The sequence below is a fragment of the Macrosteles quadrilineatus genome, unplaced genomic scaffold (genome assembly GCF_028750875.1).
Source record: "Macrosteles quadrilineatus isolate MER2022 unplaced genomic scaffold, UCM_ALF_1.0 Scaffold_1__1_contigs__length_201487025, whole genome shotgun sequence".
Classification (NCBI taxonomy): Eukaryota; Metazoa; Arthropoda; class Insecta; order Hemiptera; family Cicadellidae; genus Macrosteles; species Macrosteles quadrilineatus.
The window spans coordinates 38,871,668-38,885,577 of NW_026542594.1; the positions used below are offsets into that span (position 1 = coordinate 38,871,668).

The 13,910-nt window shown below is 36.2% G+C and overlaps 1 protein-coding gene and 1 long non-coding RNA gene across 8 annotated transcripts in view; one reads left to right on the forward strand and one right to left on the reverse strand.

Annotated features, from left to right (window-relative positions):
* The window catches only part of LOC128982786 (uncharacterized), a 60,286-nt gene extending 55,326 nt beyond the window's left edge, over positions 1–4,960 (reverse strand). The window contains exon 1 of the long non-coding RNA XR_008489731.1: positions 4,898–4,960. This is a non-coding gene — a long non-coding RNA (uncharacterized LOC128982786). The remainder of the gene's footprint in view (positions 1–4,897) is intronic.
* Positions 4,961–5,904: 944 nt separating this feature from the next.
* LOC128982795 (peroxisome assembly protein 12) overlaps positions 5,905–13,910 on the forward strand; it is a 115,092-nt gene continuing 107,086 nt past the window's right edge. Inside the window, exons 1-3 of one of the 7 annotated variants that reach the window (XM_054401805.1) lie at positions 5,907–6,226; positions 9,562–9,631; positions 10,741–10,944. In XM_054401805.1, the coding sequence (XP_054257780.1) occupies positions 10,825–10,944 (120 nt within the window). In that variant the 5' untranslated portion in view covers positions 5,907–6,226; positions 9,562–9,631; positions 10,741–10,824. Of the gene's footprint in view, positions 6,231–6,928; positions 7,078–7,411; positions 7,610–9,561; positions 9,632–10,740; positions 10,945–13,910 lie in introns of those variants that run through there. The other 6 variants (XM_054401809.1, XM_054401803.1, XM_054401802.1 and 3 more) reach the window with 6 other exon arrangements.

Genomic DNA, 13,910 nt, shown 5'->3' on the forward strand with positions numbered 1-13,910 from the left:
TCGTTGACCGAGGTGGATCTAACAAGTGCATTCCCATTTATTGAATAGTTTAAAAGAGAGGTTGTTGAGGTCCTGTTGAATGGAACTATCATCCACTTTAATTCATTCAAAAGCATTCCATTTTGCATAAACCACATTGAAATTCCATTGATGTCCTGCTGGAGGCATTTCGATTCTGAGAAAACTTTTTACATGATTTTCGTTTGGGCAGAGATAAAATTGTTCGCACAGCCCACTTTTGGAATTTAAATAGAAATTTATTTTTTTAAATTTCATAGTCTCATATAGGTATAGCATACGCTATAGGAATAGGCTATATCATACGCTAAATGAGGATATATTAGTCCGTAATATACGGATATTAGAATTTCGAAGGTAGATGTGTTCTTTAAACTACGTAGAACAAAAATTCCAGAACTGACTTTTGTTGAAACCTGCTTAATGTGATCTGAGAAATCAAAATGTTTATACAGTGTCAGTCCCAGAAACCTAACACTGTTAGTTGGATGAACTGTGTCATCCAGAATTAGGCTGAATCCATTAGAGAGTCTCTTTGAAATATAAAAGTGCAAAAGTTGGGTTTTTTCGGCGTTGACGGAGAGAAAGTTGGAATCAAACCACTCGATTAACTACTTGTTTCCCGAAAGGTAGTGAGCTCCAAGCTTTCGATGGTGAGGCTGGAAATGGAGAGTGAGGTGTCATCAGAAAATAGTGTTGGTTTGGCGGTTGATATGCAAGATGGAAGGGTGTTAATGAAGAGCAGGAATAGGATAGGTCCTAAAACAGAGCCCTGAGGCACCTCTCTCAAAATGGTGGTCTTATCAGAGGAATAGGAGCGAATGAACCCGGTTGTCAAGAATCTTTGACAACGTCATACAGTGTGTAAAAAATGTCTCCCCCCCCCTATTTATTTTTTTTATTTTTTAAAATAATGAAATATCGTTTGGGGAGTGATAGTAACATAACGTGAAGTTTCTTTTGACATAGTTAAAATGTTTGAATTCCCCCCCTAAATGGGGGGTAAGGGGGGTAACTCAAAATTTTTAAATGTAAACCCCTAGCTTGTGACACCTCATTTGAAAGAGCATTAAAAAACTAGGTAAATGGTGAAAACTAGAAATTTCTATCTAATTTCTAACCGGAATTACAGCCAAAAACGCTCAAAATACGATATTTTTGGGAAACTCAAAAATGTAATTATTGCATACACCCTTTGAGTGATCCCTCATTTGAAAGATTAAATAAAAATCAGGCCAATGATAAGGATTAATAATTTCTAACAGGTAATTAGATGGTTTTTTATGATTTTTACAAACAAACTAACCTTAAGTGCGAAATAACAGTAGCGATGTTGTGTTCACCAAATAAATTCACAGCAAATGTTCAAACTGAAGTCCTCCTACTTCCTGACAGTAAAATAAACGAGACGTGAACTCTTCCCTCACGTTATGGAATGTTTCCTCAGTGATTTTTCTGCAGGCTTCAACAATCCTGTGTCTCAAGTCTTCAATATTCTGTACGGGAGTTTTATAAATTGTCGATTTAATAAACCCCCATAGAAAAAAATCCAAAGGTGTTAGATCGGGGGACCGTGCTGGCCATTCTATCCGGCCACGCCTGCCAATCCACTGACCATTCAGTTGTGTATTTAGAAATGCTCGGACCTGTCGATGAAAATGAGGGGGAGCGCCATCCTGCTGGAAGTGAACAATATCTTCATCAAACTCATGTGGATGTTGTGCAATAACTTCCACTATGGCTGGAAAAACCGACTCTTGAAGCATTTGCAAATAATGTTCTCCATTGAGGTTGCCATCGATGAAAAATGGTCCTAGGATATGATTACCCAACATCCCAGCCCATACATTTAATTTTTCTGGGTACTGCGTTGAGGATTCTCGGTAAACATGGGGGTTTGCAGTATCCCAGTATCTGCAGTTATGTTTATTGACAGTTCCATTAACAAAAAAAGTGCATTCGTCTGAAAAAGCTACATTATACACGAAATGTGGATTAGCTTTGATTAGTTCTTCCATTTCTTCGCAAAATTGAAGTCGACGGTCTGGATCATCGTCGTTTAATGCATGGACAAGTTTAAATTTATAAGCGTGAAATTTATTTTTCTTTAAAATATTTCGAACTGTTTGATGGGATAAGTCACACAGTGTAGCAACTGATCGAGTCGACTGCTGAGGATCCTCTACAAATTCTGCCACAACTTCAAATTGTGTTTCTTCGTCTAAAGATGTTCGGCCTGATTTTGGAGCATTAGCTACGGATCCAGTTCGTCTGAACTTGCCAATTAGTTCCCTCAAATATTTTCGACACACTGGTCGATCAGGATGTGCTTCGTTGAATCTCCTTTCTGTCTCGTGGTAGTTTTCATTCGAGGCACCAAAAGTTAAAACCATTTCCACCTTATCGTCTTTGCTTCGAGCCATTATTAAAAATTTCTAATAAACTTTTAACAAAAAACTAACTATTGAATAAAGAAACTAAATTAAAAAACCTGACTAACTAAATAGCAACAAACTAACAATTAATTATTAACCTTAGAGAATTTTAATGAACAAAAAAGTCTTTACAGTTATCAAATAGTTACATAATTGTTATTATTAAATAGAAATTGAATTTATGCTGCAGTACTGACCTAGACCTGTCGGTAACAGCTCATTGACAGAATGAGTTGAGGAAACCCATGCCAGGGCAAACAGGGAAAACCGGCTGAGCAAAGGTCATCTAATGAAACAAACTCATGTTCACGAAAATTTCTTATTGTAATAACCTTAAATTTTTAGTTTGTACTTGCTCTGTTGTGGATAACCAATACATTTCATTTTCACTTTTTTTCAAAAGATGTTATTTTGCTCTTTTGCAATAATAAAGAAATAAAAGATTTTATTAAAATAATAATTTATTAGCTCTAAGAAATTTTTGGCTGTAGGAAGTAACAGTTTTTTAATTTAATAACATAAGCCTGATTTTTATTGCTCTTTCAAATGAGGGGTCACTCAAAGGGTGTATGCAATAATTACAATTTTGAGTTTCCCAAAAATATTGTAATTTTGAGCGTTTTTGGCTGTAATTCCGGTTAGAAATTAGATAGAAATTTCTAGTTTTCACCATTTACCTAGTTTTTTAATGCTCTTTCAAATGAGGTGTCACAAGCTAGGGGTTTACATTTAAAAATTTTGAGTTACCCCCCTTACCCCCCATTTAGGGGGGGAATTCAAAAATTTTAACTATGTCAAAAGAAACTTCACGTTATGTTACTATCACTCCCCAAACGATATTTCATTATTTTAAAAAATAAAAAAAATAAATAGGGGGGGGGAGACATTTTTTACACACTGTATATTACTGAATATTGAATATAAAATTGGTCCCAGTAGAGATAGATCCTTGAGGTACACCAAAAAAAGCTTCAATCTTACAAGACTTCGCTCCAGCAAATTTCATTGTTAAAAAGTGATTCCACAAATAGTCCTCAAATCATACAAGTATGATTCAGTGATCCCAATCCACCAAGCTTTGCCACGAGATAAGTGTGACTTACACGGTAGAAAGCCTTGGATAGGTCCAAATTGACAGAATCGACCTTATGGTTACGAGAAAAGGCTTGCATTATGTCATCCTGGTACGGAACCAAATTGGTCAAGGTAGTTCGCCCTTTATTGAAGCCATGTTGATAGGACACGATGACATTGTTCAAAGAAAAAGAGAGTCCATGAAGTAGAATTGCTGGAAATATATTAGCCAATGTAGGTTGTACCACCACTGGACGATAACTTTTGACAAATGGGTCACCTTCCTTGAAAATTGGTAGCACATTACCATTTTTAAGACCCCTAGGGAACTTTCCAAGCTTCATCAAGATGAGATGAAATGGTGTTGACCATTAATAAATAAATAAGCAAAACTATAAAATTGTATAACTTTTGACCCACTTGTCCTTTTAAAGTGCAGTTTGTGGTAACGCGTTCTACAGGTAAATCTCTTTAATTTAATATGCATCATGGCCTATGCTTTTATTTAAGATTTTCAACTTACTCCTTGTGGCCCGACCCCCCTTGGGCGAAAAAAGTCAAGAAGTACTTTAAAAAGTACTATTTTAGGTCCAGTATTGATGTGTGAATCTGCAGTCTTCTGACGCAATACGTGCAGAAAAAACAAAGCGCGGGGACTTTTAAGAAACACCGACCTATTGCATACAGAAATTAAACAAGCTTATAACTTTAACGCTTTATACCTTCCGAACTACTTAAGGTTATTTAGAGATTTTCATCTCATTTTGTAGCAAATTTAATTACAAATAAAATATATAATAATAACAGATACGTACCGTTGACCGTTTGGGTGATATATAGCAAAAACTACATGTAGCTTAGAGGAATATATCAAATTTTCAACTTTAACAGTTTATATCTTCAAGACTATTTAAGTTATCGAAAAGGTTTTTATCTCATTTTATAGCAAATTTAATTGTGAACAAAACATGTTATATACAAAATGGCGTAAATGTGTCCTTTTGGGTGATTTTAGGCCATTTTCTATGAATAGTTCAATTCCTCTAAAGAAAACAAAGATGGCGTCGTATTTCAAGATGGCGGACCTAAAAATCGGGCACCCCCCCATAAATTGTTTGTATTTAGGGTATGGAAGAAATGTGCAAAAGCTGCAGCTTTAATCCATCAGGTCACGATCCTTGCCGATATTGTCTCTAAGCCACCACACTAATACCAGTTACAGGCAAAACCATCCATCCAGGTGAAATGGGCTTAGCAGCTTACCATGTCCATGTCAATAAGTTACACCTTTTAATTTTGTGATGACAAAAATGGTTCTTTAAACTGTAGTAGTTGTTGTTGTAACTTAGGCCTAAATTGAAAATACACACCTAAAATACAAATTTGTATGACAATTTGACAATTGAAATTGACAAACAATAAATTCTCCAAAATCCAACCTCAAACTTACTAGACTAGAGCAGAGCTAGAGCAGCAGCAGATCTAGAAGAGAAGAAGAAGAAACGCGGAACAGAACAAGAAACGAGACGAAGGATGGCTGAAATTTGGGTGGAGTAGAGGTAGTTCAAAGAAGTCGCGGGAATTTTCAGAAGTGTAGAGGGTAAGCGACCGCACCGCGAAACACGTGACCACGGCGAAGCCACGCCCTTCCCCCAGAAGGGAGGGGCCGGGACCTAGCTGACCGATTTGAGTTGTCGGTACCAACTTGATATGTGATTTAAGTGAAATGGTACCTAGATGAAAGGTTGCCTAAAAGAAGGCCTCCCCCATTGACTATATAACACTACAGTAGTGTTATATAGTCAATGATCCTACCCTGCTGTCGCCGCTAGGACGTTGTCGTCTGTTGTTTACCACCATGCGTCAAGTCTGTCTGTCAGGTTTTTACTCAAGGGAGGTATGGATGAGCTTACGATGACGTTTGGAGGCTTCTTATTAGCTGAAGGAGCACAATTACCGCAACGATACAGTGTGGAGCCATCGGCCTCGGTAGTCTTATGGATAGAAAGCCGGGCTAATAAACTGAAGATACCAGTTTTACGAATCCCGCCGGTAGCACTAACTTTTTGTCTAAGATTTTTCATTGTCAGCAAGTTTGGCTGGTTTGGTTTGGTTTTGACAGTTTAATTTTATAATAAAAATATTATAAAATTGAAACTGAGCCATTTTTCTAGTTTTATTTTATGAACAGAACCTATTTTTCGATTAGTAAACCTTCATTATAGCCAAAGTGCTCTCTACTACAGCGCTGTTCACAGAAGAATTTTGAACTAAACTATGATGTCATCGATGCCTCATTCATACCTCCCGTAAGTCAGACCCTGTCTGTCAACTGTATGACGTATAATGTAATATGTGTTACTACATCCAGGGGTTTTGTTTTTTGTTTATTCAATAACTATGTCTTCTTTTCTAGGTTAGATTTAGATTGCACCTTTATACCATAGATAAAACATAGCCCACCAGCAATAGAGGCCACTGATTTAGTCAGGAGGATGCGAGGTTTTATCAAAACAAACAGCAAGACACTATTTAACCTTTAACACAGCATAGTACCATATGTTTTATCTATGATAGTACCAATTAAAACTCTACCCTAGTCTATAGTGTGGTGACATGGAGTAAAAATCAAACAGTTCATAATTCACTGTTTTTGGGCAGGCTTAAGTATTTACTTACATCTAATGGAATTTACTGAAGTAAGTAAGTATATCAAATGATATGTTTCACCCTTAATAACTAAACACAATCACAAATATAAGTTATTGTGATGACTTGTGTGAACCTGGCAATAACTCCAGCCATAAGTAGTGCGCGCGCCCGAAAAAATCTATTGCTGGCCGATTTGCGGCAAATACGGCCGCGTAACATGTTACCGATGATGTCACCAGATAGAGGACACTTTAACGGACATGACAGTATCAATATCATGTAACTGGGGGATAAGAAAGGGGGGTAAAGTCAGCAATAAGTAGTGGGCGCGCCCGAAAAAATCTATTGCTGGCCCCCCCTTTCTTATCCCCCAGGTACATGATATTGATACTGTTGTGTCCGTTAAAGTGTCCTCTATCTGGTGACATTATCGGCTTCATGTTACGTGGTCGTATTTTGCCGCAAAACGGCCGGCAATAGATTTTTTCGGGCGTGCCCACTACTTATTGCTGACTTTACCCCCCCTTTCTTATCCCCTAGGTACATGATATTGAGGCTGCACTTTACTTGACGTCCTACACTCATTCGATTGTTTTTTCGATTCAATATTTTCATTCGATTGTTTCATTCGATATATCGTTTGGTTCAAACGATATATCGAATGAAGCAATCGATTAATCGATATATCGATCGATATTTTCATTCAAATGAGTGTAGGACGTCAAGTAAAGTGCAGCCGATATTGATACTGTCGTGTCCGTCAAAGTGTCCTCTATCGGGTGACATCATCGGTAATATGTTACGCGGTCGTATTTTGCCACAAAACAGCCGGCAATAGATTTTTTCGGGCGCGCCCACTACTTATTGCTGACTTTACCCCCCCTTTCTTATCCCCCAGGTACATGATATTGATACTGTTGTGTCCGTTAAACTGTCCTCTATCTGGTGACATCATCGGTTTCATGTTATGCGGCCGTATTTTGCCGCAAAACGGCCAGCAATAGATTTTTTCGGGCGCGCGCACTGCCGCACTACTTATGGCTGGAGTTATTGCCAGGTTCACACCAATATTGTGATGGGACTAGCCGTTTTAAGCTGCCCATCAAAGCTAGTCTCAAGTAACAAACCTAACCCTAATGGGCTTAAGTTAGGCAAATTTTTTGTGTTTTAAATTTTAACATTGGCATTTTTATGTTTGGTAACTGTACCAATTTATTATTTGGCTAATTTATTATTGTTACCAGTATTTTATTCTTATTAATGATTTATATTTAGCAGTTTAGGAATTACATAATAAAATGGTGCTTTCCTAACATAACCTAACCAAACCTCTAGAGCAGTTAGCAAACTTCTTTTGATGTCAGAAAAGGCATGTTAGGGGTGACGGTCAGGCTTTATGCAAATTCGTGACTGCATTAAGTCTTTTGGAGGTAGGTTTGATAAGGTAGCCTAATGTAGGCTAAGTTAATGTTTAGGTTAATGAATCGAATAGGTTGCATTTTTGAAATAGTACTTTACAGTAATTATCAGGGTATTAATTTTACAAAAACAGTCTGTAGGTAACATACACTAACAAATCAATTCATTATAGGCCCTAACCTAAACTTTACCTTCCTCATCTAACCTAACTTCAAAACACTAATAAAGTCACGATTTCGCATAAAACTTGGCCCACCACCCTGACATGCCTACTTACTTACTTACTTGATACTTGTCTTCTATATCTTTGACTGTGATAGGGATAGATAGCGTCAATTTTATAATACTATACAATAAAACGGTAATTATTTACCCTATTTACACTGGGATGTTATGTAATTTTTATATGTCTACTTAAGTTACAGTATTTTTAACGCTGAATCCAAAAATGCAATTAGTTTTGGTCGGAGAGATTCCTAAGTGGCCGTACAGTTATATAATTAATATTAAGCTTCAGTTTTGTTGATTTATTAACATATTTGTGGTATGGACAAGTCCAAAATCTAGTGGCGACTAAACTAAAAGGGGTGGAAGTTTTGTGGAGTGGAAACAGCTGTCAGTTGTTTACATTCTATACTAAACAGAAAAAACCACAGACGACGCCATGAGAGCAAAATCAGAGTTACCGTACAATATGCAATAACTAGATGAAATAGTTATTTGTGCAACTAGTGAGAAAAGTGAGCAATTTACTCACTCGAGAGAAATCCTTACTCACGAGCCGTAGGCGAGTGAGGAATGGTTTCTCGAGTGAGGCAATTGTACTTTGAACTCGAGTTGCACATTATACTTTTCCTACAGTTACCATAAAACAAATAAATTTGTGAAGAAACATAACCAACCTATTTTTACACAGAAGTGAACTTTTAATATAACATTTAATGTGAAGTGACAAATACAACAGTACAACAGCTGACCAGCTGACCAGCCAGTGCTGCCAACGTATTTCGCACGCATACGACGTTGCCTGCATGTTACGCGCTCACTATTTCGTGCCTTCATGCTGCAAATCTGGAGTGAGACATTGTCTCACTGATGAGCGAATTGGCCACTTTGCTTTCTCAAATCAGTGAGAGAACATGTACATTGTTACATGTACATTGTTAGGTAACTGTAGGAAAAAGAAAATGCACTTTGGTGCTGTTTATAAAATACAATAAATCAACTACCATACATAAACTATTAATCACATGAACATAAATTATAAAACAAAATAGAATTTATTCACGTAAAATATCAGTAATAGAAGCTAGGCCACTGCCGACATGATCATCGTCCTCATTCCAATCCTCAACCATTGACTAATGCCTCAACGTCTGGTAATGAACGTGCCATAGTGCATAATCCCATAGTACATAATCCCATTGTGTCTGTGTCTAAAAGTGAAAACGTCCCACAGTGCATAATTTAATGTATCAGCAACTAATAAATGATGTAACCATAATCTAATCTAATCCAACCTAACCCAACCCAACCTTAATATTAAAGTTTAAATCACATTTTATGTCAGAAAAGGCATGTGAGGAAGGATTCGTGACTATATTAAGTCCTTTGAAGTGAGGTTAGATTAGGTAAGTTAAAGGTTAGGTTATAATGAACCTAACCTTTACCTTCCTAATCTAACCTCACTTCAAAACACTTAATACAGTCACGAATCCGCACAAAACCCGACCTACCTTCCTCACATGCCTAAATAAGAACTGATCATTTGGTTTCAAAACGAATTGATTTGATTTCATTCCGCATTAGATCAAGTATAAACAGTTGTTTGCTCTTCTCACTCAGTCCTCACTCCTCACTCTTCACTCAGTACGGACCCGTCCAGACCACGCCATATTACCATTACCTTCAATACCGCTAAATTTTCCTTTTTAGATTCGTAATCCTAACCTTCGTTTTACAGCCGCTACCGCCACTTAGGAATCTCTCCGACCAAAACTGATTGCATTTTTGGATTCAGCGTTAAAAATACTGTAAGTAGACATATAAAAATTACATCATATCCCAGTGTAAATACGGTAAATATTTGCCATTTATGGAAATATTTTAGTAAAAATGTAATCAGACAAGTTGAAATTCGCTTAGTCTGCAGGTTTGCTGCAGCGGGGGTATTTTGCTTTTATTTTAGTTAAATATGGACATGTGAAGTTAATATATAAATAGGTGTATTATAAAAGACATAACCTTAAAATAAATAACAGAAACTATAAAAAATAGGTTTAGAGCTTTTAAAGTGTTAATGTTAGATAGCATCAATCATTAATCGATATTCCAACTCCAAGGCATCTGCGTCCAGAATTGACATCACTTTGCACTGCAATGCACAAACTTCAGTTTACAAGGTTTTAAGCACTATTTCACTTGGCAGTCAACACAATACCATGCAGGGCCGCCCCGAGGGTAATAGACCCCCGGGGCGAGATTTAAATTTTCGCCCCTCCCCAAAAAAGGTATTTGGGGGGTTTGCGTCAACCGTCATTAGACCCAACATCTGATATATCGATATCGAACGTTTTGCATAGTATTCTTTATAAATGTAACAACTAAACTGAACTAAATTACTAAAAACATTGAATCTACGACCAAAGATAAAACATACTATGTTTTATCTATGCTACGACTGACAACGGACATCACAAAACGACTATGAGTTGACGAGAGTTTGTTAAGCTTTGAGGTTAGAAACAAGCAAGTGTATGTGGGGCGTCGTGAATACGCAGTGAGTGTCTTGGACTTGCAGTATTGCCAATTTTTAAGTCACATGCCAGACGTATAAGTAGTAATAGTACGCGTTGTATAATAAATAATATGAATAAAGCGAAAGCTATATAGATTGCCTTTTTTATAGTCATTGTCATTGATTACATGTTTGCGAGTTTCCGGTAAAATATTTGTTTGCGGTTCGCCGATAACGTTGTTAAATTTTTACCTTCCAAAGCCGCGGCGCCCCCCTAGCTGCGGCGCCCAGGGCGGTCGCCCCGCTCGCCCTGCCCTCGGGGCGGCCCTGATACCATGGCACGAGTAAACATAGATGTGCATTGTTTGTACCATCCAGTACAGTACAAAACATCATTTGTTTCAGGTTTGGCCAACTTTTATCTAAAAGTAAACATTCATTAAATGAATAATAGGCTAAAATATAATAAATTTGAACAATTAATGAACAATGGCAGAAAATGCTGCTCATATAACATCATCTCTCCAAGCCAAACCATCAATCTTTGAAGTAATAGCACAGGAATCCTTATCTGAACTTCTTTATCCATCTTTTAAAATCATCACCCAGGTGAGAAAATTCATTACTTTAATTTTCATTCATTTTTATTAGTCTACTGTACTTCCTTTCCTCTCTTAAGTAAATAGCTTATATACAGGGCCGGATTTAGCATTTTGGCGCCCCTAGGCCCAAATAATTTTTCCGCCCCCTAGTCTGGTCACAGTTTCTTTCCTACAAACCTTTATTAAAACTATATGATTCCTATTTATAGGCCTATGTTAATTGCTTGAACACCACTCCTCGTCGGAATTTTATAATTGCAAGTTTTTTGAAGAATTGTCTTGGTTAGCCTTAACAAAATGCCGTCTTAAACACTTTTGTCAGTTTTATACTTTTGGCAAATGCTCACGCTTGTGGGACTGAAACAAAACAATCCAAACCACAGAGCATTCCTGCAAAAAAGCATATCCATTGATTCCAATTTCAGGCCCCAAAACATGAACGCCATAACAGTACGTGATACCATAGATTAAACGTAGGCCTACTACTTTAGTAGATTTGTCATCCTTAGGGATTAGCTGAAAACAATTCTTTTTATTTAAGTTATTTAAACCTTGTTTGTTCAAAATAAAACGATGTAATCATAAACAGTAGGTCTTCCCCAGGTTATATTACAAGAAATTAAAACACACAACATAGAACTATCCATAAAATAATAGAAACAAAATTACGTGAAAAGTAACTTCCAGTGTCACCAACATATATGAACTAGACATTAAAAACTATATTTAGATTAGAATTAACAATGTGATAAAAAGTCGACTTGAGTTTATGGTTAATCTATGGAAGTACTGCATCCAGATTATATTTGCAAAGCAAAACAAAGCAATAGTCCCGCCGACCATAATTATCCTCAGGTCTAAGCTGAGGAGAAAATGACACCATTAATGATTTCTTTGGAGGGGATTTAATTTTTCTAAAACCTGTTGCAAACTCAGATAAATATTTATTCGTTATTGAATTTTAGATAAATTGATAAAGATAAACTTATAAAAGACAAGATAAACTTATCGTATTTTTAATAGGTATTCAACAAAACGTATTATATATTTTAACTTGACCCTGCAGGTAAACTGATCAAAAGATTAGTTAATGATTTTTACCTACGACCGTTTTTTAAAGTAGCCATTTCAGTCCAGTTCTTAGAATTGAAAAGTTTCACTTTACAGCTGTTTACTTTCATATCCGCATAGTTTCATTTCATATCCGCATAGTTTTCTCATATCCACACAGGTAACGGACCAATGAGGTTCAAGTATTGAGAGAAAAGAATTAAAATTGTAATGCTTCGAACGTCAACTAATCAGCTGATCAGCTGATCAGTTGACCAATTTAATTGTTGATCCGACTTGTTCATGTTGATACTCGCGTATTCTTAATTAAGTTGGTGGAAGTCCAAAAACAAATTAAATATTTGCCAAATTGTACCTGATACAATATTATTTATGGTAAGAATGCTGCTAGCAATGTAATATTTAACGAAGTTTAACAAACACGTAATTACAGGAAATCAGCTGATTATACAACAAGTCGTTGCATCACTTTCAGTGGCAATGACAATACACGAAAACATAACCTCTCTAAAAAGTTATCAGTAGTTATTGTTAGTAATTAAATCCAGATTGATAGTAATTAAAAAACGGTCGTAGGTAAAGTAGTGTACGCAACTCGCGTTAATAGTCTTTACGACACTCGTAGAAGTTTTTAAGGCACTCGCCAAGGCTCGTGCCTTAAATTTTCTACTCGTGTCGTAAAGACTCACTTAACGCAATCGTTGCGTAAACTACTATTTTTTGTGAGGTGAGGGTGGTAAACGGTAATATCACAAACAATATAATACTTTAACCATTAAAGTATTATATTGTCTGTGGTAATATGGTGTCTAGTACGCATGCGCCCCCAATCACTCCGATCAGTAGCGCCGAGCCAGCATAGTGGCAGTGCAAAGATTACAGTGGCAATACGATGAGTACCGCTCGGGCGCTTGACAACATCCCTACAGCCTACTCCTGTATAACCAATGTTCGTTACCAATGTTGTAACGAAATTGATGTGTAATGTTGTAACAGTAATATAATTATAATGCTTTATTGGCAAGAGTTCTTTTTTATCAACTCGCAAAATATGTTAAGCTATGGCTATTTATTTTATTTTTAGATATTAAAAAATATTTTTCCTCTCGGCCGTGCGCCCTCTGGGAGCTTGCGCCCATAGGCCCGGGCCTACCGGGCCTATTGGGAAATCCGGCCCTGCTTATATACACTTATCTTTCAGATTCACTTACTGGTAACTTGGTTTAACCAATGAATACAAACCCTTTAAACTTTGTTTAACTTATACAGAGTGGAGCAATGAGAGCCCCCAATTTTCCTTTGCTGTCACCTGATAAGTAATGCATTTCATAGTTGGGAAAGTTAGTAAAAAATTCTAACTAGTTAGAAGTTATAAGTTAGTCCCGTAAAAAGTAACTGATAGAAGTTATAAGTTAGTTAGTTTAAAAAGTAACTGATAGAAGTTATTAGTTAGTTGAAAAACTAACTGATAGAAAATAAAGTTAGTTTTAGTAGAAATTAGCTGTTTGTTGGGCAGTTGTTTTCAAGTATTTTTTAATGTCACATCTTGGTTACTAATATATACCCACATAGCACCGAATATTTATTTGATATCAAATAGCTATCAAATTTTTGACATTTGAATATCAAATTGATATTCACGAACATTCATTTGATATCAAATAAACGTTCAATTTAGGTTCAAACGTCACTCAATTTTACATCAAATAAATATTCAAATTGAATATAAAATAAACATCAAATTTGACATTCATAAATTTATTGGTAAAATATGATAAAGAGAATATGATTGAATTTACATTCACATTTTAAATATGATGGTGATAAATATTGATATAACATTTTTGACATTCGAATATTAAATTGATATTCACGAACATTCATTTGATATCAAATAAATGG